Source organism: Marmota monax, unplaced genomic scaffold (assembly GCF_021218885.2).
Source record: "Marmota monax isolate L192 unplaced genomic scaffold, Marmota_monax_Labrador192_F-V1.1 WCK01_AAM20220418_F8-fsc00062, whole genome shotgun sequence".
Classification (NCBI taxonomy): domain Eukaryota; kingdom Metazoa; phylum Chordata; class Mammalia; order Rodentia; family Sciuridae; genus Marmota; species Marmota monax.
In genome coordinates, this window is record NW_026695221.1 from 10,871,083 (window position 1) to 10,896,940 (window position 25,858).

Consider the following 25,858-nt stretch of genomic DNA (forward strand, 5'->3'; position numbering starts at 1 on the left):
AGAGCCAGGGAGTCCTGAAGGAAGAATGGCGTCAGCAAAAGAAGCAAGACAAAACACTGTGGTGGTTGCAACTTCAGGCAGTCTTCAGAAAGATCTGCTGCTCCCTGTGGAGACTTTTATTCTTAAATACACTTTTTCAGATGGTTAACAGGTGGCCTTATGGCCTGATTTTCCTGATTTACATATTTTCCTTATGAGTTACACAACCTTTTAGCATGCATTCTACTTTTACATGGAACATAGACCACGCTTCTATTTTTGCTTTTCCTTTTGATCTTTTAAAAAGATCTTTTAAACTGCTAAAGAGTGTCTTTGTTCCTTTGTCAAGGTACACCAATTTTTGAACCTTTGTAACCTCTGACTAAAGGGCAGATTCTGCATGTCAGTCCATTTTCCATTTACATTAACTATATGTCTTCCATTTTCATCATACATCCCTGTAAATGGCAAGAGAGGGTCTGTTGGTGAACGGAACATATTCTTATTAGCTTCCCTGGCCCTATGAGGGTACCACAGTCTTCCTTTAATTAAATGAGATATAAATAGTGGGCCTTGCACTGTTGGCACAACAATTCTTTTCCTGTAATTAGCCTTACTCACAGGTTGCGCTTCTGGATCAAGAGACCTAGTAGAAAATGTCAACTGTGGAGCAAAGAGTTCTTGTAATCTAAGATTTTCCCCAAAATCCTGGTCTGGGACTATGTATTTGTGTTTACTTATATTCTTGGTAATATTGGTCTTAAATCTCAGGACATTTTTTTGTCATATTCTTAGTCTCATTCTGGGAAATTTCCCATACAACATGTTTTTAGTTTGTATTGACATGCTTCCTGCTACCACATTAATATTCCCAGGATCACAGCAGCCATAGCACCCCATGGTTTTGGTTTCCAGATGTGTTGGCCCTGCCGCAACATCCCCCACACTATGACCCTGTCAGACAGCAAGCAGGGGCATGAACACCTTCACCAATGACCCCCATCACAAATGTGTAAGAAAGTTTGAGAAATAAGCTGACACCAAGATCAAAAAATGAGTGATAGCCATGATGGCACTTAAGTATCTTATTTCCAATTATTCCTGCTCTCACCAAAATGTTGTTGAGCAAGGCAAGAAATTCCTCTGTTTTTGTTTCAAATAGTTCAAGTTAAATTTCTATCACTTGCAACCAAAGGCTCTTGATAAATTGTGTTCCTTAGCTTCTTGCATAGCACATTAGTGGCAGAATCTTAGAGGTCTGACTGTGACCAGAACCGAAGGCAAGTCAAAGCAGAATCCTGTAAGTTCTGCCACAGGAGTGAAAATTTAGGACTTGTCTGCAAGGGAACCTCCCTTACCAACTTAGCTGGGTTCTTCATAGAAACATTGTTTTCCTTTACATTGACTCTAGGTATCCAAATCTTAGTGTCCTGGCCTCACTATTGGAATCTGATCATTCTCTTACTGATTAAGCTTTGTTTGTTAAGATCTTGTTACCTACCTTTTTCTTTTTTCTGTCACATTTTGTCTCAGGCCTTCTTTTCCCCACTTGCCTTCTTCTGGGCCTGGTTAAAGTTGTCAACTTACAAAACATGTGACTTTGAGTAGGTTGCTTAAACTCTCTGAGCCTCATGTGTATTCATGAAAAATGAAGGAAAATCCTCCCACACAGAGTAGTTAGAAGACTAAATAAAATAATATTAAAAAAAATAATTTGCCGGGCTGGGATGGTGGCTCAGCGGTAGAGTGCTTGCCTAGCACAGGCGGGACCCAGGTTCGATCCTCAGCACCACATAAAAATAAAGGCAGTGTGTTGTGTCCATCTACACCTAAAAAATAAATATTTTAAAAATAATAATAATAATTTGCAAAGGATAATGCAAATGTACTATCAATAATACTTGCTTATACATTTGCTTATAGATGCAGCTTTCCTGACTCTATTTAAGCACGGAGACCAAATGGAGTTAACTATTAACTTTTTTGTTTTTTGATGCTGGGGATTGAACCCAGGGACTTGCGCATGCTAAGCCGTGCTTTACCCCTGAGCTGCAGCCCCAGCCCTGCCACTGCTTTTGAACATACCGCTTTCCCCCTTTTTCCACATGCCACCATTCTTAATGTCTGGAACATAGAGTGCTCTTCACACAGTAGGCAATTATTGGGTGCTGCCCAGCTGATTTCCATTTCTGTGCCTCCCTCTTTGGGAAGAGGGTGGGGGCAGGGGGACCAGAGCAAATCCCTCTCTGGGACATAGCTGGTGGGTGGACACCATCTGAGAAACTAGGAGGAGGGAAACAATGGAGCCTTTCAAGATTAGGTCATTTGTGGCTTCCCTGTGATTTCCCAACCTGTTTGTATTTGAGCACTGAAGCTTTATAAGAACAGAACTTCAGAGATGCTCTCTAGAATGCCTTCATGGCATCTTAAATAGGCCAGTAAAAGCAGGATCTTTCCAACCTTTTGAGGCCAATTAATCTCTCCTCTTTTTTCCTCTGGAGAGTTGCTGAATAGGGCACGTTTAGCAACCATGGACACAGCCTGAGTTCCTCTCAGTTTCTGAGGGGGAGAGAATTCTATTTAGAAATCAAATATTTACTCTCAGCATAAAAGGCTTTGATAGTTTTTCATTGAACAGTATGGAAATGGGAGCCCTTCCTCCCTGCCCCCTCAGAATTTACCCAGGACCCCACACCATCCCAGGGACCACAGATTTCTTCCAATAAACCTCACATTTTGGGGACACACATCTTCACGGAACCCTCTTCCTCTTAGTGAATCTCCAGGTAGCAAAACCAAGTTCAGTTTGAAGTCTCTGGAAATGTAGTAGGTGCCATTTGACCCCTATCTTCACTTTTTCTACTTGATGTTTCTTATAAGCAACTCAAGTAGGGCCACCTATAAGAATTTTAGAAAGAAAAAGAAAAGAAAAAAATGTCCCCAACAAGGGCTATTTCTCACTGTCAGGCCCACAAAATAGCTTGTTTTGTTCCAGAGGGAGCTAGCTAATCTGCCTCTTGTTCAGAATTGCTGCAGGAATTGTGCCCTGCCTCCTCACAATACAAAGCTTCATACAAATTCCTCGTTTCCCAGGCAATGGTCCACAGCTCAACAAATCCTCTGACTGGTTTTTACCTCTCTTCGTTAGGGCCAGTTGGACTCATGGTAGGGACAGCTCCAGCATCTTTATATACAGGTTTTAGAACAAAAACAAAAAAAAAACAAAAAAAGGCAAAAATACCTTCCGCAATAGCAGGCACACAAGGAGTGGACAGAGAGGGCCACCTTACATCCTGAGTTTAGTCAGAGTAGGTGCTGGAGGTAAAAGGCTGGACCAGGGCTGAGGCTCAAGCACACAGGAGGAGGACTTCCTGTACAGGGTGAGTTAGGGGGTGGTCAAAAATTTGTTGTTAATCAGCTTGTGTTCCAGGAATTAACCTGCCATTTAGTAGCTCTGTGATCTTAGTAAATAGCTAACCTCCTGAAAGCTTAGATTTTCTTGTTTATATAATGGGGCTATAATCTCTACCTAAAATGGATATTGGAAGAATTAAATGGACAAATAAATATATGCAAAATGCCTGACAAAGTCAAGTAAGGAGTATCTTACCAACAGGCCTGGGGACACATGTCTGTAATCCCTGCAATTTAGGAGGCTAAGGCAGGAGGATCCCAAGTGCAAGGCTAGCATGGCCAATTAAACAGGACCCTCAGCAATTTAGCAAGAACCTCTCTCAAAACAGAAAAAAAATGGGGGGTGAGGGTGGCTGGAGATGTAGCCTAGTGGTAAAGTATCTCTGGGTTCAATCCCCAATACCATCCCTCACACACACACACACAAAGACTAGCTTACACCCACAGAAATACATACCAATTAGACAAAGGTTTGGGCAGGATACCTCCATGTGAGGGTCAGGTTACAGGTCTGGGATACAAACCTCCCCATACTCCTTGAAAAAAGCTTGTAGTCCATATCTGAGGGAAGTTCATAGATAAGTATCCCAGCAACCATGACCCAGATGGGATACTCTGAGGCATATTCTTTACCACCTCTCAGAGTTCTCAAAAAGATTAAGTTCTAAGCTATCCATGATAATAATTTGTTTGATATACTATCTTTTTTTTTTTTTGAGACAGGGTCTTGCTAAGTTACCTAGGCTATCCTTGAATTTATGATCCTCTGCCTCTGACACCATACTGCTGCTTCAGCTAAATACATTTTAGAGATCATTTACTGTACTACATGTTATCCCTTTTTCGTACCATGTTGAACCAGACTCTTAAAACTGTCCTTTGTCTCAGTATAAATGTGCATGAGCACATGCATCACACACACATGCACACTACTCTGTATTAATTTTCTATGCTGCATAACAAATTATTGCAAATTTAGCAACTTAAAACCTCATATATTTATTATCTTACATTTTCTCCAGGTTAGAAGCCCAGGACAGCTTAGATCTATCCTCTACTCAGGGGTTTCACCAGACTCCAAATAAAGTGTCAGCTGGCTCCATGTTCTTGTCTGGAGCTCAGGGTTCTCCTCTAAGCTCATATGGTTGTTTGGAAGAATTCAATTCCTGTGGGTGTGGGACTGAGATCCCTCTTCTATTTCTGGCTATAGGTTGCTTTCAACCTAGAGGCAGCCACAAGTTCTTTGCTATGTGGCCCTCACCACCATGCAGTGTACTTCTTCAAAACCAGCAGGACAATTTCTCTCTGGTCTGATCTTCTATAACATGATGCAATCAAGGAGTGTCTAGCCTGTTACTGTGGTCATATTCTATTGGCCAGAAGCATGCACACCTACTGCATTTGAAAGTTTTGAACAAGATGGAAACTGTTCTTAAATTTTCTTCAGCTCCTTACCTTGTTGCTCTCTCATCAAATGTCTTCATTTCTCTCCTCTCTGCTCTTTCCCCAACCCCAAATCATTTATTTCTAATGCAGAACAATTTGTCTCCCTTTACTTCCTTTACTTTATCCCTTTACTCCTTACGCTCAAGGCCTCACCTTTTCCATCTGGCATATCAAGATTTTTTTTCTTTTTTTCTAAAGAAAATTTCCTTTCTTGGGAATTTCGGTGTCACTTTTTGGAAGATTGTTTTTTCTCTGTCTTTTTTTTTTTAACCAAAGATTATTTACAATTTAGTGAAAGAGACAGATATGACTCAAATAATAGCAGGAAGTAACTGAAGGGGAGGAAGGGGAGAGTGCTAAATATAAAAATAACTACTGATGTGATGGTGTTAGTAAGTGCAATTCTAAAACCTCTCTAGTAGTATTATCATTCTTCCCAGGGCCTAGATTTGGACAAACAGACTTTGCTGGGGATGCTCTTACATCTGAGGGTAGTTATTAGAAATTGGTGTGTGTTGACCAGTGTAACTTCACATCATGTACAACAGTAAGAATGGGATCCTAATTAGAATAAATTATGTTCCGTGTATGTATAATATGTCAAAATACACTTTTCTGTCATGTATATCTAAAAAGAACAAATAAAAAATTTTAAAAAGGAAATTGGTGTGGTGTTTCACCTTTTCTTGCTTTCTACTTTTAAGTAACTCTATCTTTTCTTTTATAGTTTTGTTTGTTTTTAAGTAACTTGAGAGTCTAGATCCATCTATAGACAGCAGATCAACTCTGGGCGCATTACTTAGACTGCCCGTCCCCTATCCTTCTTTACAAAAATGGATAAATTGGACAAGGCCATCTCTTGCTGTAGAGTGAGTCTACTGCTCTGTAATTTTCCTACCACTCCTACCAGACCTTCAGCTTGTAGAAGACAGATCTTGCTTTTATAATTCCCCAGCCTGCTTTTCAGTTTGTTTGTTTGTTTTCCAATTCCCAAAACAGCCATTTAGGATGGTGACTCAGTTCTCCTGTTCTTGAGACACACACTTGTGAGTTTTAGCTGGTGGGTGTGTACATATTGCAGGGGCTCCATGTAGGAGCACAGGGCAGAGCTTTATCTGAGGCAGGCCTGGGCAGCCATTGGTACAGAGTGAGGAATCCGGATCCCAGGACCCCAGAGGTGGTGCCAAATGAGGAGGGGCCTGAAGCAACCCCATTCAGCACAGGAGCCAAGAAAACTGGGCCACGCTGCTCAGAAGAGGACAATGCCATCGGAAATGAATCTGCCGAAATGCTTACAGGAAGCAGGGGCCATGGCCTTGGCTAAGTAAGGGTCTGACTGCCATCAGCAAGACAGGCAGTCTACTCCATTGTTGGAAGCCACATTATTCAGAGCTCAAAATTGGGCCCTGTGAGGAGACCCATAGGAAGAATTACAATCCCTACCTGGGAGAACCACCCAGCCTGAGGAGACAGCCACATGATCTGCAATACCTGACCTGAGAATTGGACAAGCAGACTAACAAGTGTAAACATATTTTTGATATTAAAGACATGGTAATATTGAGGCTGGGGATAGAGCTCAATAATAAGAGTGCTTGCCTTACTTACTTGCATGAGTAAGGCCCTAGGTGTGATCCTCAACAGTGCCAAAAAGAGGGAGAAAAAAATACATACATAATATTTATAATCAAGATATCCCTTTAAAAAAAATAGCCAGCATCATCAACATCAACAACAGACACACAGAGGGAAAAACCCAAAGAACACACAGAAGGATAATACAAGGTAAGTCAGGACAGCTGACATAAACATTGTCCTTAAATCAAAGAGCCCTCTCTTTATTAAGAGAGACAGGCACATAGCTGATGATTATAAGCTTCTACAAGTCTACCAATCTCAAAACCAACCAGAAAAGGGGTCGTAAAATTTTCATTCTATGCTCAGACTTAACCAAGGAAAGGTAGTACCTTTCTGTTTTTATTCACTTTCCTGTGAGAGAAACTCAAGGTCAATCCAACCTGCTAAGTCCAACCATATTTGCATTCCTCCAGGTGGCTCAGTCTCTACTAGGACAGCTTAAGCTAACTTCCCAATTTCTACCTCCAACCCCAGTTCTGTGCGAATAGGTGGGTGAGTATAGGTGGCATGACTAAGAAGACCTTGTAATAAGAAGAACAGACAGTGTCCACAGACCTATGTGGCATTCTCAGGATTCCCACCAGGTTGCTCCCTGCTGCCTCCCAGCCATCACCACTGGCATCTAAATCCCTGGATACTGTGGCCCTTTGCTCCATCTTCTGCTTTTTGCTCTTTACCCTCTCAGCACCTCTGAGTCTCTCAAGGGCTTGTGGGCACATGAGGATACTTGCAAATTCTGTGCAGGCATAAGGAGCCTAAGTATCACTCATAGGATGAGGAAAAACGGTGTTGAGAACTTAGATCCTTCTTGGTTTCCCTCTATCACATTAATTTTCCATAGCTCTTCAGGCTAAAACAGGTAGACTTCAGGCTTTCTACTTCCTGAAGATCATATCTACCTTTTACCCCCATTCAATAATTCTCAAGGCCAACCTATTACAGGCAAGTGTCCATTTGTCTATACCATAGAAGAACTCTGATTTAATTCACAGGCTGCTCCTCAATATGTCAAAGAGAAAGACAGAAGAAATTAGAATACCCTTTTGTCCTTTACAAAGACTGGCTCTTAAGCCTTTCATCTTGCTAGTCTCTCTAAAATATGATTTTAAAGGTCAGAAGCTAAATGCTGACTTTTTCTTTTGCTCTATGTACCTGCTGTAACAACAGTCTTCCAGAGGCAGACAGGTGCCTTGAGTTGTCTAGGGGAAAGTCATAGACAAGGAAATTCAAAATGAAAAGAAAAATCTTATTGGTGGATTTTAGAATACTTTTTGGAGTTCTTCCATGAAGTTCAAAATCAACACTTCCCAAATCTTCTCCCCCGGCTTGGGCACAGATGGTTTATGCAATGATGCTTCAGTCCCAAAAACTTGGAATAGTCAAGCTTTGTCTGATGCATAAAAAGAATAGGTAGAGGTGAACACCTGTAAATCCAATTACTTGGGAGGCTGAGGCAGGAGGATCACAAGTTCAAACCCAGACTAGGCAACTAATTGAGAGCCTGAGTCAAAATAAAATAAAAAGGTCTAGGGGTGTAGCTCAGTAATAGACAGCTTGCCTAACAAGCATGAGGTTCTGAGTTCAATCCTCAATACTGCTAAATGAATAAATAAATAAATTTAAAAGTATTTAAATGTTTTTTCTATAAAACAAAAACAAACAAACAAACAAAAAACTTGCCAGGCATTCTTCAGTACAAATATTCACCAATCCAACAATTTCTCCAAGGAGGCTATTGATTCCCCCATTTTATACATGTGAAATCAAAGGCTCAAAAAGGCATAAGCCCATCTCCAGATTGCACAGTTTATTAAGCATCTGTTTCACTGGAAGCCCTCAGGAGAAGGTGTGGCCACATGAGTGGGGTTAAGACAGAGCTAGGGTGTACAGCTCTGTGAAAGAAGGGCATGGAGAGGCGGCTGCACTGGTAACAGATGCCCAGGAAGCAGGCTGTAGGGTTATTACCTTCATCTCTGCTCTGACATGTTCTAGAACACTGGCTGAAGGCAGAGAAATATAAACAGAGAAGCTTCTGGAAAGGTTTCCCCAGAATCTATGTGATTCTATGATAGAGAGAATCCTAAGCAGGACGAGGACAGGGGTGAAAGTAACAGAATTCAAGCTATATTCCAATCTTCCTTTGGGGTAGAACAGGGCTTTTCCATTTCTTCAGCAATCTGGTGGAGTATTTCATTTCGCAGCATTGTAAACTCCTCTCCCTCCCTTTTCAGAGCTTATTGGAGGTCTGTCCTCCATGGACCCTCCTCCTCAGGAACAAGAAGTACGAGGTGGAGACAGGCTAGGTTGGGACACAAGGTCCAGCTGAGTTTGTGTTCCAGCCCAGTGCTCTCACAGAGCTCAGATCCTCATCTGCCCTGGGAGAGGGGCTCAGTGCAGACAAGCAAAAATACTGCTGCCCCCCCACCCAGCGCGCCCCCCACAATGGAACCTGCGCTGGAGATTATGTCCTAAGTAGAAACCCCCATCCAAACTGGGGATGTAGGGCCTGGAAACTAGAAAATGCCAGGTCTGAGAGAGAGGAAAGAACAAGCCCAGCAATACACAGAGCTCTGTGTATTCAGAGGGAAGTTGGCAGGGTTGTGTTCGGGCAGAGAAACTCCGAGTGGTACAAAGGGACGTGCCCAGAGTGGAGAAATCATGCTAATTGTCTGCACCAGAGCTGAAGAACGCCACCCAAAATGAAGAGAGAAAGGGGAGCCCTGTCCAGCGCCTCCAGGGCCCTGCACCTCGCTCCTCTTGTCTGCCTACTTCTGATTCAGCCAGGTAGGAGACCCAAAGGGTAAGAAGGTCTGGAGAAGGGACCCTGGGGCTTTCAAAGGAGAGGGAGGGGAGAGTGAAGGGCCTGAATGTCTTTGGGGTGGGAGGAGGGGAGAGAGCTCAGCGGTCGTGGGAAGCATCCCAGTGAATTCAGGCATTAGTGTTGAATGTATTTCTTCACTCCCTGTGCCTCCTGCACAGCCTCGCTGGCCCGCTACCCCCAAAGGCTGCATGACTTTGAAGCTCCCACGGCATTAGATGGAGGGCACTCTGCCACTTCTTATGGGATGACTTTCTGGCGTGGGCCAGTCCAACATTCTTTCCAAGGGATTATGGTGGGGCTTGGAGGGAGGGGCAGGGGAAATCTTGGTTTTGAGCCTCCTGAAACCCCTACTCCAGCTTCTGAGTATAGAACAGCATGGAAGATGAAAGAAGCTTTGGAGATAATAAGCCTCCTGCTTCAGGATAGAAATACCAGTCTATCCATAATTCACTCCTGGCCAGACACTTACTTCCTGTTGTGCCCCCTACCATCTCCTTGGAGAATTGATCTTATTTTAAATACCGTAGATATATTTATATGTACACACGCACACATGCACAATTCCAAAGAGCTGAGAAATGCACAACTTAGTGGAGCAAACAGATGCAAAGATCGTTTTAATCAAATGCAGGCAACACTGTGAGTCAGATATACAGATGATGCACAGGAATCAGAAAGGTCAGTCACTCCCATCCAGGAAGCTGGTGCTGGTGGTGCAGGATGAGGGTGGGGGAATATCATGGTGGTTTCCTGGTAGAAGGAATGTCTGCACTGAATTTTAAAGGATGAGAAAAATGGGTGGGAGTGGGAGTGGATATTATTGTAGGGAAAATGGGCAAAGGGCAATAGCTTGAAATAGCATCATGTGTTTAGGCACAGACTAGAAGTTCATCATGCTGGAGAGAAAAGTGTGAAATTCGTTAGAAAAAAAAATCTTTGTACCATATTCAGAAGCCTGGAATATAATCTACAAATGATGGATTGGGCAGGGGAATTAAGTGGCTTTTAATTAAAAGATGGGTTGGGTCGTATATACCTTTCAGGTATATTACCTGATCTTCAGGGGGCATTGGAGGGGAAACTAGAAGCAAATAAGAAAGAAAGCTTATTGCTAGCTTTCTATGGCAGCTATAATAAGTGCCATAAACTGAATAGATTAAACATCAGAAATTCATTGTCTCAGAGTTCTGAAAACCAGAAATCGAAGATCAAGGTATTGATGGGGTGATGCTCCCACTGAATGTTATTCCACTGTAAAAGTATACCACAATTTGTTTATTTATCTGTTCAGTTCGGGTTTTTAGGGTTTTTGTTTTATTTTGTTTTGGTGCCAGGGATTGAACCCAGGGGCACTTAACCACTAAGCCACATCCCCAGTCCTTTTTTTTTTTTTTTAAATTTTGAGTCAGGGTCTCACTAAGTTGCTTAGGTCCTTGCAAAATTGCCGAGACTGGCTTTGAACTTGCAATTATCCTGCTTCAGCTTCCTGAGCTGCTGGGATTACATGCATGTACCACCATGCTCAGCTATCTATTCAATTTTAATAAACACTTTGGTTGTTTCTAAACCAACCCAACCAACTCAGTCCCATTGGACTTATGAATACAGTTGTTAAAACATTCTTGTATATGTCTTTTGGTATACACATATCTTCTAGGGATATACCTTAGAGTAGAATTATTGACTTCTAGGGTATATTAGTACATTTTCCATTACTATGACAAAATACTTGAGGCTGGGTAACTTTATAAAATGAATAGGTTGGTTTAGCTCATAGTTCCGGAATCAGTTCAGCCCTGATGAGGGCATCATTGAGTATGGGAGGATAAAGAGGGAGAGATTACATGGTGAGACAGAAAGCCAAAAAAATGACTGGAGGTCCCATGGGAATCATGTTAATTCCTTTCAAGGGCACACCCCCAATTCCTAAGGATCTCCCAAAGGCTTCAATACTGTTTTAACATCACCACACTGAGGAACAAGCCTCCAAAACATGCACCTTTGAGGGAATGCTCTTCAACTATATCCAAATCATAACATAGAGTATATATAAATTTAGCTTTAGTAGATACAGCACATTTTCAAAAGTGGTGGTATCAATTTACACTTCCTCTACATGCATGAGAGTTTAGGTGACCCATATCTTCACTAACAATAGTATTTACTCTTTTTCATTTTGACCATCCTAGTGAGTATGTTAATGGTACTTTTATGGCTTAAAATTGTGTTTCCATAATAATTAATCAGGTTGAGATTTTTTTCATATTTTTATTACCATTTAGATATCCTTTTTGTGAGTGTCTATTTCAAGTCTTTTGCACATTTTTCTATGGATTTATCTGAATTTAAAAATATCATTGATTTGTAGGAGTTTTAAAATACAGTTTTAGTATGAGTCCTTTTATAAGATTAATGTATTGGAAATAACTTCTGTGGTATGGCTTGATTTTTCACTTCCTAAATGGTGAAATTATGTCTTTTAATGAACAAATGCTCTTAATTTTATGTGCCCAGTCTATCATTTGCTTCTTTTACTTTTGTGTCTTAAGAGATCTGAGTCTTCCCTCAAGTCATGGAGATATTCTCCTATTTTTTCTTTTTTAAATGTTGTTTTCCCTTTCACATTTAGATCTACATTCCATCTAGAATTGATATTTGTATAAGACGTGATGTGATGATCAAGTTCATTTTTTTTCTACATGGCCCAGAACTATTTATTGGAGAGGGAGGGGCTTTTCCTACTCCACAACACTCATAAATTGAGAGAGAAATTGCCATAAGTTGAGAAATAATATTTAAGTCTGTTCTCTATTCTGTTCTGTTATCTGTCTTGATGCCATATTACCAAGTAAACCTCATGGGTTTTGATTAGTATTGTATTAAATCATAGAACAGTTTGGGAGACAACTTAACAATAGTGATTGTTTTAATCCACAAACATAGTAAACCTCCATGTGTTATCTTAGTACATATCAGCCAGGTACATACTCCTGGACAACTACTTTTCTTGAGGAATAGATTTAAAAAACCGTGGCCTTTCTCTTTCTGGATCTCAAAGTCCTTCTTCATAGTTTCTGTTCCCTGTATTTCTCCTACATCCCTCAGTGATTGACACGTTAAATGATTTCACATTCTTGTGGTCCTTTGTAGGCTGCAACAGGATAATGACCTAAGAATAACACAAACATTTACAAAATAAGTGATGTACCTATACAGTAATAATAGAGGAGGGAGGTTGTTTTCTCAGGTCATCATTAATTAGTGAGGATATTAAAAACCAAAAGCAGAGCCTGGTACAGTGCATACACCTGTAATCCCAGCTACTGTGGGATACAGCTACATGTAATCCCAAAGCCTGAGGCAGGAGGATGGTAAATTCAAAGACAGACTGGACAACTTAGAGAAACTCTGTCACAAAATAAAAAAATACAAAGAACTGGGCATGTAGCTCAGTGGCAGAGTGTCCCTGGATTCAATCCCTAGTACTGAGAGAGAGAGAGAGAGAGAGAAACAAAAAACAACATATTTTTCCTTTTAGAAGACAGAGCCATGTGCTGCCTTAGATTATTATGTGCAGTTTTGACCCAGAACTACTACACTTTAAAAGGAAGATAATATAGTTGGCAAGAGCCCAAGCAGGAGTATCTATGATGGCTAAAGGGTTTGAGGGACTTTGTCATGGAGAATAGACCCAAACAAAAAATCCTTCCGATAAAAGGGACGTAACTGCTGTCGTCAGTGTTAGTATGGATGAGGTGTATAGAGAACAAATCCCCACTGGCACTTTTCTTAAAAGTTAAATTTAAGACAAACGCTGGTAAAAGGAAACGAAGGGAGTCCATAAAACAGAGGAGATGTTGATTCCCATAGGGGAGGAAGCTAAAATGGGAACTCTGTGCAGGTACATACTTTTTTTTTATATTTTGAAGCTTGGCACTCCTCCGTGTCACAGCAGGTCAAAATCCTACTTGAGGGGATGCCTCTGACCTAAGCCAACACAGCATTGTTTATGTTGATTGGAACAGCTTGCTGAGATGTTAATTTCCCTTTGTTCAGCCTCTGGTGGGAACGGGAGACTTTCTACATAATGATGCCTCAGAGACAATGATTGAAAGTTAATTGCTTCTACAGGTTGAATAGTTCTTGTCTCTTTTATTTCCACTCTGGATGGGAGTTGTTAGCCATTTCCTCATTTCTGTGTCCTGCTTTGGCTCTTGTCCCAGTTCTCTGTGTCCCTTGAAAGTTGTGGAACCCTGAACTTAACAGAATTTTGATTCTGGCTAGAGTTTTTGGAAAACAGTGTTTGTTCAGCAAAACAGTGTTTGTCAGCATCTGAGAAAGACTGCTCCATTCACTTACAAATGTGTGCATGCATCCCTTTGACTCAAGGGTACCCCCATGTTCGCAGGCATATGGAGGACCCCACCTAGATGAGGGTAAGGTCTAAGGCAATCCTTAGGCTGCAGCTCCCCCTATTTTTCCCCCGCCGAGAGTAAATCAAGTATAAATTGGGGGGGGGGGATCAGAATTGAGGGGGGAAAAACATCACAAAAGGGTTCCTGGAACTTTGAAATGGGATAGAAAAATGTAGAAGCCAGGGAAACTCAAGGGAGGCCAGAGATTACAGAAGAGAAAGAAAAGTACCTTCCAGTTGTCCTTGATACCTGGAATGTCATTGCCCGGCCTCCTGGAAGAAGGAAATAAGAAACATCAAAGTTTGGTGCTTGAGATCTGTATTAGTCAGTTTTCTATTGCTATAATAAAATAAGTGAGGCTATGTATTTTACAAAGTTCATGACTTTGGAGACAGAAAGTATAAACAGCAAGGTGCCAGCTCTGGTAGCTGCCCCTCCCCAACTATATCATATATCATAACATATCAAATCAGAGAGTATATGCAAGAGGGAGAGATCACATGGTAAGAAGAGAAGCCAGAAAGTGAGGAGGAGTTAGCTTTATTCTTTTGTAACAACTATTCAGAATTAACTCAGGGTCCCACAATACCTACTTTAATCCTTTCCAAGGTCTGTACCACCAAAGAGCTATCCAACTCCCACCTATTAAAGGTTCACCACCTCTTAATACTGCCACACTGATGATGAAGTATCCAATGCATATACCCTTGTAGGACAAACTACATCCAGACCACAATGGGATCATTACACAGATTTGCTGAACTCTGGGAGGTCTCTGCATGTATAAGCCTGATGTATATACCACAATGTTTTGGACAGGGTCTTGAGTAAGGCAGGGATAGGTGCTCCTCAGCCATTTGATCACCAACCACCACTGTGGCATTTAGTGAAGCTCCACGATTTTTCTCAGGACCACCTCAAGTCAAAAGCCTGCATACTAGAGCCTATTTGCCTACTCAGGGAAATATTAAAGCTTGCTTTTCCAAATCAAGCAGATCTGGGACCTCACAGTTGCTAGGCAGGGAATACCATTTAAACAATCACAGAAACTAGAAGTTGGAAGAAACATTATGGATCATGTGACCAAATATATTTCAGTCTGAGACACAGAGACCCAGGACTTCCTACTAGCTCCCCAAGTTATCAGGGAAGACAGAGGTCAGAGCCTCACCACCCCTTCTACCAAAGTAGGTGAACTTGAACCATATTTCATTTATTTTCATTTTTATGTGAGATTTTGTAGGAACTTTTACAAAAAAATACTTGAAAATAGTTAATTTTGTTCATTCTACTGTCCCAAAATTAAGACTTCCATTCAATAACAAGTATACAGCATTCAGATACTCACATCTATGGGAGCTGTAGTCATTAGAACCTGTGAGACTATCTAGCCTACTACTCATATTACCTCTGGGGAATCTGATCCCCAAAGAGAAAGTCCCGTAGGTCAATAAGCCTCAATCACTGAGGCCTAATCTTGTGTTCTCGCTATATAACGATAAATGATACACATATTGTACTTTTATAATCTTAAGAATATGATAAGGGAATTATTGTTATTCTTATTTTATAGAAGAGAAGAATGGAGGCTTAGAAAGATTGCTTGCCCAAATCCACACAGCCAATAAGTGATTAGGGCCTAGTCTTGCAAGGTCCTTCTGATTCCAAACTCTTTGTTCTATCCAGCCAAATCCCTCCTATGTAGGGAATACAGATTGGGCCAGAGTTTGGGTGAATTCCCCAAACTACTAACCCAGTTGCAGGATTGTTCTGCACTAGAAGGTCTAGGAAGATACTCCATGTGTCTGGAGTAAGGATAGGGGAAGTTTTGGTATGACTAGGAAATGGTAATGTTGTCTTCAGGCCCTTAAGCCCCCTCTTTATTGACACTGTCTTAGGATAAACTCCGTTCCTTATGAATCTATGTTCCCATGATACCTCCATCTCCCTCTCCCACCATCCCCCTCCCCGATCAAGAAGATCTGACAAATTCACCTTGATGTCTAATGAACTACAAACCTCATGGGGTAGGGATTTCTGTCTGTCTTGCTCTTGGCTTATCCTAAAGTCATAGGAGGTGCTCAATAAAGATTTCCTCAAATGAAGCACATGGAGTGTGAACTAGGTGGAATCTTCTTGAAGAGGGAGGCAATAAGGAAAAGTGTCAGAGAGGCAGAGGGCCAGATGAAAGAAGAATGAAGGGCCTTGGGAGGAGCAGAGGGACACAAGAGTTCCTGCGGGAGAAGAGATGATAGTAAGAAGCAAGGACTAGCAGCGAGTGACAGTCCCAAAGGGGTGAGGCTTTGGGAGATCAGAGAGCTTAAAGGTGGGAGTGGGCTAAGTAGCTGAGAGCCTTACTCTGTATTCTTCACTGTGGCCTCTGTTCACAGACCCCCTGGAGGGGGTGAACATCACCAGCCCCGTGCGGCTGATCCATGGCACAGTGGGGAAGTCAGCGCTGCTTTCCGTGCAATACAGCAGCACCAGCAGCGACAAGCCTGTAGTGAAGTGGCAACTGAAGCGGGACAAGCCTGTGACCGTGGTGCAGTCCATTGGCACAGAGGTCATTGGTACCCTACGGCCTGACTATCGAGACCGGATCCGGCTCTTTGAAAATGGCTCCCTGCTTCTCAGCGACCTGCAGCTGGCTGACGAGGGCACCTATGAAGTGGAGATCTCCATCACTGATGACACCTTCACCGGGGAGAAGACCATCAACCTCACTGTCGACGGTAAAGCGTTCTGGCAGGGAAGGAGGCAGGGCAGGAGACTGGGACTGGGGCAGCACACTAGCTAGACCCAGCAAAAACCAACACAAAAGGTCTTGAGGAGCTGAGAGAGAGCCACTGGTTGTTACAAGTTAAACACAGGCACAGCTAACATGGATAGAATCCTTCTATGTGCCAGAAACTATATTAAGTGTTTTGCATGTGTCAACTCATTTAATGCTTATAAAAATCTAAGGATAGTTAATGTCATTCTCCCAGATGGAGGAAACTGAGACACAGAAGGGTTGAATAACTTGCCCAAGTTAACAAAACTAATAGAGCCAAAATTTGAACCCAGTTAGTTGGGCCTCAGTTATTCTAATAAAATATTTTCCAGGTGGAGTCAGTTTAAGACATGAAAACCCAGTGGTTGCTAGATGCAGTGGCACACATCTAGCAACCACTGGGTTTTAAACACAGCTTCTTGGGAGGCTGACATGGGAAGATGGCAAGTTCAAGGCCAGCCTTGGCAATTTAGCAAGACCCTGTCTCAAAACAATAATATAAAGGTCTGGGGACATAGTTCAGTGGTAGAGTGCCCTTGGGCTCAATCTCAAGTATCTAAAAAGAAAAGCCAAAAACAAATACACACAAAATACCAGTGGTGATGGAAATGTATTTGGAAACAGGGATAAAAGCAGACACCATGGCTACCTCATTTAGCATTGTTTTCGCCTGGTCCTACTAGGTATCTAATAGTGAATGAATGAATGAATGAATGATGGAAGAGAACTTGCTGATGATTCCTGAAAGGTCTACTTAGCCCACAGAATGAGTTATGGTATGGTGTGTTGGAAGACAGAGAGTATAGAAGGAAAACGGAAAAACTTTTTAACCCATTACTGTTTCCTCCACCTTTTGGGGCTCAGTGCCCATTTCAAGGCCACAGGTGTTAGTGGCTTCAACCACTGTGCTGGAGCTTAGTGAGGCCTTCACCCTGAACTGCTCCCATGAGAATGGCACCAAGCCCAGCTACACGTGGCTGAAGGATGGCAAGCCTCTCCTCAATGACTCGAGAATGCTCCTGTCCCCCGATCAGAAGGTGCTCACTATCACCCGCGTGCTCATGGAGGATGACGACCTGTACAGCTGTGTGGTGGAGAACCCCATCAGCCAGGTCCGCAGTCTGCCTGTCAAGATCACCGTGTACAGTGAGTCTCTCTGCCCCCCAGAGGCAGGTGCCCACTGACAAAGAACATCCTAGAGAGTGATCCTGGAGGGAGAGGGAACAGAGATTGGGTCAGCTATCCATGGAGAACAACAACAGGTGGGAAGAGGGCTCTATGCAAGTACCACTACCAGCTAACCATGCTACCTGAGGGTCCGTCTCTTTTCCTTCCACTGCTCTCTGTACCACATCTGCTGCCCCTCTGAAGTCTCTCCTCTTCTGTCTACACATAGGAAGAAGCTCCCTGTATATCATCTTGTCTACAGGCGGCATCTTCCTCCTTGTGACATTGGTGACAGTCTGTGCCTGCTGGAAACCCTCCAAAAAGTCTAGGTAACTCTTCAAGTTCCACACCATGAGCTCCCTGGTCCATTAGTCCATTCCAACCTCAAGCTCTATTATTTATGTAATAATAATAATTATTATTGGGTGAATTTCCCAAACTACTGACCCAATTGCAGGACTGTTCTGCACTGGAAGGTCTAGGAAGATACTCCATACGTCTGGGGTAAGGATAGGGGAGGTTTTGATATGACTAGGAAATGGTAATGTATAATAATAATAATAGTAATTTATTATTATTATTATTATTATTATTATTATTATTATTAAGATTGAACCCAGTGGCACTGAACCATTGAGCCACTTCCCCAGCCCTACTTTTATTTTTTATTCTGGAGAGGCCACTGCTCCCTGCCTATTTTCTTAAGTCTCTCTACATGACTTGCCTACCAGGATTGTGCACCTCTTCCCAGGAGATGTGCTCTTCTATTATGCATGAATCTGCATCTTGTGCTCACCACTTCTGACCACCCAGCACTATTCACAATAGTTTCACTTGCTGAGCATCTTCTTTGGGCCAGGCATTATGGCTGGTATTAGCAAGCTACCTTTTAAGTTTAATTACCTACAGTTTACAGATAAAGACACTAAGACTCAGACTGGACTAATGGCTTGCCTGGTCAGAATGCTAGTGACAGCCTCAAGATGCAAATCTAGCTGTGACCCATTTAAAAGCTCATGGACTGCCTCCTATTCCCACCACACCCATCTTCCTGTCATAAGGTTTCTTTCATGGCCTTCAGAACCATCTTTTGGTACTCCCCATATTTTCCTGCTCCTATTCAATACCTCTGTTTTTGGTGGGGGTTGGACTGCTTCATAGGAAGAAGAGGAAGTTGGAAAAGCAAAACTCCCTGGAATACATGGATCAGAATGATGACCGCCTAAAACCAGAAGGTGAGTTCCTAGCCACTCACTCACCAATGCCATTGGCACTCAGAGCAGTAGGGTGCTGGGAAAAGGCAGAAATGGGCAACAAGAAGCCAGCTCTGCACAACTTCCTCCACCAACTGCTCCAAGACTTCAGAGTAGGGAGAGGCACAGCCAAGGTAGGACCTCAAGTATTCAGATGTGTTGGTCGAGGTTGTGGTGGGTCTTGACTAGCCACAAGGGAAAAAGAGCATAGCAGGCTGGTGGAGAGGGTCTGTACCTGGACAGCCACCCCATTCTTTCCCCTGTGCAGCAGACACCCTCCCACGAAGTGGAGAACAGGAACGGAAAAACCCCATGGCCCTCTATATTCTGAAAGACAAGGTGAGCAGCTCTGGGGTGGTTGCCCCATCCCATGCAGTGAACTCCTACCACATTCTCGAGATCCTTACCATATTCGTATACCTTTATAGTACTTGGAATACTTGTGAAATCTTTGTGTCATGCCTGTTCTAGAGATTGAAAAATAAGGCTGAACTGGGTGAAATGATGTACACAGTATTAAACAAGTAAATTAAGTAGGAGCTATCGATTTCAAACGTAGGTCTTTGGACACCACTTCTGGAGATTTCCCCATTATTCCACGACTACGCCCCAGGCTGTCCAAGACAGATGGAAAGGGGAAAATAAAGGGACAAAGCATTCACGCACGTCAACATTTCCTGAGCACCTATGATGTGCCAGATCCCATGCTAAGTGTGAAGTGTTCCAAGAAAAACCAAATCATGTATGCCGCCTTCCAGGGATTAAGGGTGTGGAGGAAACTGAGACTCCATCTTGGTAGCCCCAAGCCCTCTTAACTCCCAGATTGGGCCAGCTGTCCTCTGACTCCTGCAGCGCGTGTCCTTGCAGGACTCCCCGGAGCCCGAGGAGACTCCCTCTCCAGAGCCTCGGAGCGCGACAGAACCCGGCCCTCCGGGTTACTCGGTGTCGCCTCCCGTGCCGGGCCGCTCGCCAGGGATGCCCATCCGCTCAGCCCGCCGCTACCCGCGCTCCCCAGCGCGCTCCCCGGCCGCGGGCCGAACACACTCGTCGCCACCGCGGGCTCCGAGCTCGCCAGGCCGCTCGCGCAGCGCCTCGCGCACTCTAAGGACTGCGGGAGTGCACATAATCCGTGAGCAAGACGAGGCCGGCCAGGTGGAGATCAGCGCCTGAGCCCCGCAGGGACCTCGGCAACGCGTCCTGCCCCTGAAGCTTACTGCCTGGGGTGCGGGGCCGGAAAGCCCAGGTGCCCTGGGCCAGGGCAAAAGGGAAGGCTGGGCGGGGAGGCAGGTGTACTGGGTGCGGAGGTACGTGAGCATGCGCAGATGGGGGTTGGTCGGCGCAGAACGGTGAAGGTTGGTCTGAGGGTAAAACTCGGTTGCGTTTGCTCTGGATTTACTGGCTGTGTTCTCAGTGGGTGTGAGTCGTGCCCTCTTAGGACCATATAGATAATTACATTTCTGGCCCAATTCCCGAAAGGGTCTTATGAAAACTAACAATAGTAACCTATCCCTCATGACTGTCCTGTGCTATTTCTTGGGAGATCTTTTGATTTCCACCCACCTCCCTTTCCTCCAAAAGAGCGCCTGATGGCGCGCTTTTTTTTTTTTTTTTTTTTTTTTTGACCAGCCCAGATTGGAGAGGCAATTTGCCCAAAACGCATGACAGTCCTTAATTAAGAAGTCCGATGGGGGGCAGGGAGTCTGATGATGGTTCCTGGTGTGTACAAGGGCAACTCTGAGCACGGAGGAAGCATTGCAAAGGTAGCATCTTAGAGCACGGCCTCTGGGTGCCTGATTCCTGGGTCCCTGAAGTTGGTGAGGAAGAGTGGAGGAGCCCAAGTACACTCCTTTGACCCCGGACCTGAGGCTTAGTAAAGGCAAAGCACTCAAGCCTCGCGTGCTTGGCCTCTTTCCAAACCTCCCTCAGCAGAATGCCATGCCAAACATTCTTTCTGTTCTTGTTCATGAAAATAGGAGACGGGTGGGTTCATTCCTATAGATAAGTACATGCTCACTCCTCTGACCCAGTAGCTATACGAAGTGGGGTTTTTAACACTTCACACTCGGCCTTCTGCCTGACTTCCTTACAAAACAAGCCTTTCAAACAATCATCATCCAGGAAGGTTCTTGAGCTCCCTCCAACTATTAGAGAATAAGATTCTTATCTACAGAAAAAACGGGGCAGGGAGGAGGTGAGGAGGGGTGAAGAGGAGAAGCTTGTTGCTTCCCACCATGTCAGAGCAACAGCGATCCAAGTCTTGTCCTCCTGCCCCGCCTACCTGGCTCCCAGATGCTCAGATCCCAGTCACTGGACAAGGCAAACTCCTTAATCATACTAACATCTGAATATAGAGAAGCTGAGCCACTGTGTAGCCAGGCCGTGCCCAGGCCACTGCCTCTTAGAACAGTTTGAGAGAGAGAGACAATAATAATCTACTGTGTGAGGAGAGAAGACAGTGAAAAAGATGAAAGAGAAGGAGGCATTCTCCTGGGTATTCTGCCTTCTCCTCCCTAATGATCTGAGGGGCTCTAGCATCCTCTGCCCCTTCCAACTCCTAAAATCCAGCTCTGACTCTCCACCATCCCAGTCCCAAGATCCCTATACCCACGACCTTCACCCAGGGGCACACTTTGCCCTAGCCCCAAGGGCAATAAGATTTCTTGCTCCTCACTTCTCACCTCAACAAGGTTCCTCTTAGTTTCCTGTATCTGTGCACTTCCCCAGGCTCATGTGAGCAGGTGTGTCTTTGCAGCTTCCCTTAGCCAGAACCCATCCCTTTACCTTCCCCAGTGCCTCATCCATCAGGAGATAATGCATGTAGAGGAAAATTGCTTAGGTAGGTGGGAAATGCAAGACTTGAAGAAGGGGGTACCTGCTGGTCAGCCTTGAGACACAGGGATGGAGGTTAGGATGGGATGAGAGCACACCACACCCTGGTGCTGAATCCTTGAGGGGCCGGCTTGCCAGGTTCAAGCCAAATCTGCCTTAAATTGGGAGGGGGATAAGTAAGGAAGTATTTTTTTGTTTGTTTGTTTTTGTGTTTGTGTTTTGTTTTGATCTTCATCTTTGTATTACTAGCATCTAGCAGAGTGCCTAGCACATACTGGATGCTCAATAAACTTTTGATGAAATGACTTTATTCTGCGTAATCAAGGAGAACAAAATGAATAACATATATTTCCTTTTTCTCTTTTCTTCTCTTTCATCATTCTTTACCCTCTTTTCAAATCCCAAATTATCTACTTCAAAATTATCACTCATTCTTTCATTCATGTGTTTTTCATTTATTCAACAAATATTTATTTATCTAGCATGGACTAGACCCTGTACTACAGAATAGGGCAAAATGGCATAACTATGCCATGGCCTTTACCCATAAGAAAATCTCATGGAGAAAGACAGATAAGAAAGTAGAATATTATAATAAAGTGTGTAAGATGCAATGACACAAGGAGATCCAAGTTGCTCTGGAAACGTGGGAAGGTCATCCTACCCACATTAGGTGTTGTCAGCAAAGATATCTTGGAGAAAAACAAGTCTGAGCTTAGTCTTAAAAGGATTAGTTAGCCAGTCAGGTTAATAAAAAGGATGAGAGGACACATTTCAAACAAAGGGGGAAGCAAATATAAAAGCTTGGGAAACTGTCTGGTTGTGCATACCTGTAATCACAGTGACATAGGAGGCTGAGGCAGGAAGATCTAAATTTGAGGCCAATCTCAACTTAGTGAGACTCAGTCTCAAAATAAAAAATAAAAAGGACTAGTACCAAAAAAGGGTAAAAAGTTGTGGGGGGTGGGAATAAGACACATAGAGAATTTAGGGTACTAAGCCATGGCAGTGGATAAGATTCTTTTATGAGGCTGTATAAAGTGGAAAGTGAAGAAGGCTGAATATATTCCTCTAAAGACATCATATGTGAAGATGTTAAAAGGACCTCACCAATAAGGCTAAAAAGACATAGCCCCTGAGATAAGAGGAAATATAGGAGATAGCGGCATCACACAATCAAAGAAGAGGGTTTCCAGAAAGAAGGAGCATCCAGGACTGCAGAGTGGGGGGAGGAGGGTCACATATGAAAAGGAATTAAAAGTGTTCACATTAGGAGGAAAGGATATAGCTAACCAGTAGAGTGCTTGCCCGGCAGGCAGGAGGCCCCTAGTTTGGTTCCCATCACCACAGACATACACATTAAAATTACCACATTAAATTTGTCAGCAAGGGGATCATTGATCAATTTAGCAGTTTGATCAATTGATCAATAAGTAGTTTCAGTCATGTAGTGGGAGTTAGAACTAGATTGCAATAGATGAGAAGTGATCCATATGCGGTTCTGCTAAATACCTGAGAGGTCTTTCTGTTTCAAGGTCTTGATTAAACTAAATTTGTTTTGTATTATTGACCTTTGAGAGATGGGGGAAATTTCCCAGAGGCCAGAAACAAAACAAAATTAAGAAGTACAGCAAGTTCAGAGTACTTTGTATTTATAAAATGTGGGATTCAGGGGCTGGAATTGTGGCTCAGTGGTAGAACGCTTGCCTCTCAGCACCACATAAAAATAAATGAATAAAATAAAGGTCTATCAACAACTAAAAAATAAGATAAATAAATATTTTTTAAATGAGGGATTCACCTGGGGAATATGTTCATATTGTCATTGGAATGGAAGACTAGACTTTAGCAATAGCAAGATGGCAAAGCAGTTGGGTTTTTTAATTTTTTTTTTATGGTAGTGGTGGTGCTGGGAATTGAACATAGCACCTCAAACATGCCAGATAAATGCTCTACCACTTAGCCACATTCCCTGCAGTATAATGGCAAGGTGGGAGAATCAAACTAAGTCTCCTAGATTAAGATGGAATCCAAAAAGGGGTCCCTAGTTGGCATCATCTCACATTCTTAACAAATAAAAATACACACCCTCCCTGAAGAAAAACTCGTAAAATTTTCACAGATTAAGACCAACCAAAAATAAATTACAAGTAAAGGTCATTAAACACACAAGGAAACAAATCACTATGAATGAGCATCAGAAGATATAAGAGGCAATAGATTTAAATGGCTGAAGCCTTGAGATATTGAAATTATCAGAGAAACTAATTATGGAATACTTAAAGAAATAGAAGACAAAATTACAAAAAAAATGAACAAGCAATAGGATACTATAAAAAGTGATCAAATTTGAAAAGGAATAATAATGAACCTTTATAAATTAAAATATAAATAATGAAATACGAATGTAACTGAAAAGGTTATATAGCACATTTAGTTATATTTTATAAATATGACTAAAGAGAGGTCAGTTAACTAGAATGAGTCTGAAGAAATTATTCAGAATAAGGCACACAGAGACAAGGAAATAAAAAATACTTTTAGAAAGGGGTTAAGGGTATTGTATGTATAATGAAAAAGTGGTACATTTAATCAAGACCTCCAAGGAGGAAACAGAAATAATGAAAGGAAGGCTATATTTTAAATTTAGTGAATGAAAATTTGCTAGAACTCATAACAAACAAAAATACCTACACAGGAAGGTTAACAAACAAGAAATATAAAATGATGTCTACATCTACACAACATGTACTAAAACTAGGTTACATTAGACACAAAAAGAAAAATCTTAAACAGAAAAGTGGATCTTGTACATTTAGAGGACAATAATGGTGAAAATCATCAGGAAGTAAAATAGTCATCAGGAAGAATAATATCTTCAAAGCAAAAATAACTGGTATTGTACTAACAAAACAAATTTTCAAATGTGAGAATAAAATAAAGATAATATTTTAAAAATAGGAGTTTATATTAACAGTATAGGAACTTCTAATAGACATATATGACAAGAACAAGAAAAAATATTACAAAAGAAAGGTTTGGGCCCGCCACACTGAGGCCAGGAGTTCTGGAAGAGAGGCCTGCCCACTACACCAGCTGCCCAGAGATCCAGAGAAGAGGCCCACCTTCCCCCCAGAGATATTTGGTGAGCCACCTCACCCTGTGATTCCTTATTCACCACAGCATGGCTCCACAGCCCAACATCAAGGTATGTATAGGCTTGAGGCTGCCACTGCCACGAAACGGGGATATCGCTGCTTCTATTAAGGGACAACAATAAAGATGTGGTAAGATGTCACCAAGGTACCTATGGGCCTGGATGCACCAGAGGTTTCTCTACTAGAGGTACTAACAGTTATTCTGTTGCTGAGGAAACAGGGAGTCTTGCATGAGGTTCCCTATCTCTTGTTTCTCCCACTAACAGCCAACTTCTTATGCTTACCCTCTCACTACTCGTATAATCTAATACCTCCGTGTTCTCACATCCTACCTCATAAACATCTCAGCCAACCCTCCAGAGCCCCTTCTACCATTAGAAACTGTACCATTACACAAACCTATTAACTATATGGTAGAAGATAACTGAACTCATCATTTCTGATTATAGTGACGAAACTGTAAATGTAAAAATAGAAGCTAACTGATATATGGCTGCACACTGGGTACATTGAATGCTGTAATATTGATCTCTCCCTTAAAAGTGAGGTATTGGTAACTTATAGGGACACCAAAAGACAATAGAGCAGAAGCTGTAATACCTTGGATCTACAAGGCAAGAGAGAAAGACTCATAGACATCATGAAAAAACAAGAGAGAAAAGTGCCCCAAACAAACCAAGATACTACAATAATAGAATCCATAGATAGCTCAGTAGGTTAAATAGAGAAGGAGTTCAGAATATACATAATTAAAATGATTTGGGAATTAAAGAACAACCTAAGTGAGCAGACACAGGCAAAAATCAATCATTCTAACAAAGAGATAAGAGAACAAATACAGGTTGCAAGAGATTACTTCAAGAAAGAGATAGAGATACTGGGCAAACAAACAAACAAAAAACCCAGAAATTCTTGAAATTAAAGAAACAATAAGACAATTTAAAAACTCAACAGATAGCATCACC

At 42.5% G+C, this 25,858-nt stretch overlaps 1 protein-coding gene across 4 annotated transcripts; it reads left to right on the forward strand.

Moving 5' to 3' along the window:
* Positions 1–8,789: 8,789 nt before the first annotated feature.
* On the forward strand, positions 8,790–20,523 carry Hepacam (hepatic and glial cell adhesion molecule). Of its 4 annotated transcripts, none has more exons than XM_058575275.1 (7): positions 8,790–9,261; positions 16,104–16,445; positions 17,351–17,632; positions 17,883–17,982; positions 18,815–18,888; positions 19,178–19,245; positions 19,774–20,523. In XM_058575275.1, exons 1-7 carry the CDS (start codon positions 9,177–9,179, stop codon positions 20,074–20,076), a joined length of 1,254 nt encoding a protein of 417 aa, XP_058431258.1. In that variant the 5' UTR covers positions 8,790–9,176; the 3' UTR covers positions 20,077–20,523. The 4 variants fall into 4 exon arrangements, with proteins under 4 accessions (XP_058431258.1, XP_058431259.1, XP_046288753.1 ...); XM_058575276.1 differs by lacking the exon at positions 19,774–20,523 and adding an exon at positions 19,466–19,734; XM_046432797.2 differs by having other exon boundaries at positions 8,795–9,261; positions 19,175–19,245.
* The last annotated feature ends 5,335 nt before the right edge of the window (positions 20,524–25,858 follow it).

What these genes read in the sequence shown, in the direction of transcription:
- Hepacam (XM_046432797.2), top strand. Translation starts at nt 9,177, where the DNA reads ATGAAGAGAGAAAGGGGAGCCCTGTCCAGCGCCTCCAGGGCCCTGCAC. An exon ending in CCTACTTCTGATTCAGCCAG is followed by an intron (nt 9,262 to 16,103) that starts GTAGGAGACCCA and finishes CTCTGTTCACAG; the next exon opens with ACCCCCTGGAGGGGGTGAAC. An exon ending in TCTATATTCTGAAAGACAAG is followed by an intron (nt 19,246 to 19,773) that starts GTGAGCAGCTCT and finishes GTGTCCTTGCAG; the next exon opens with GACTCCCCGGAGCCCGAGGA.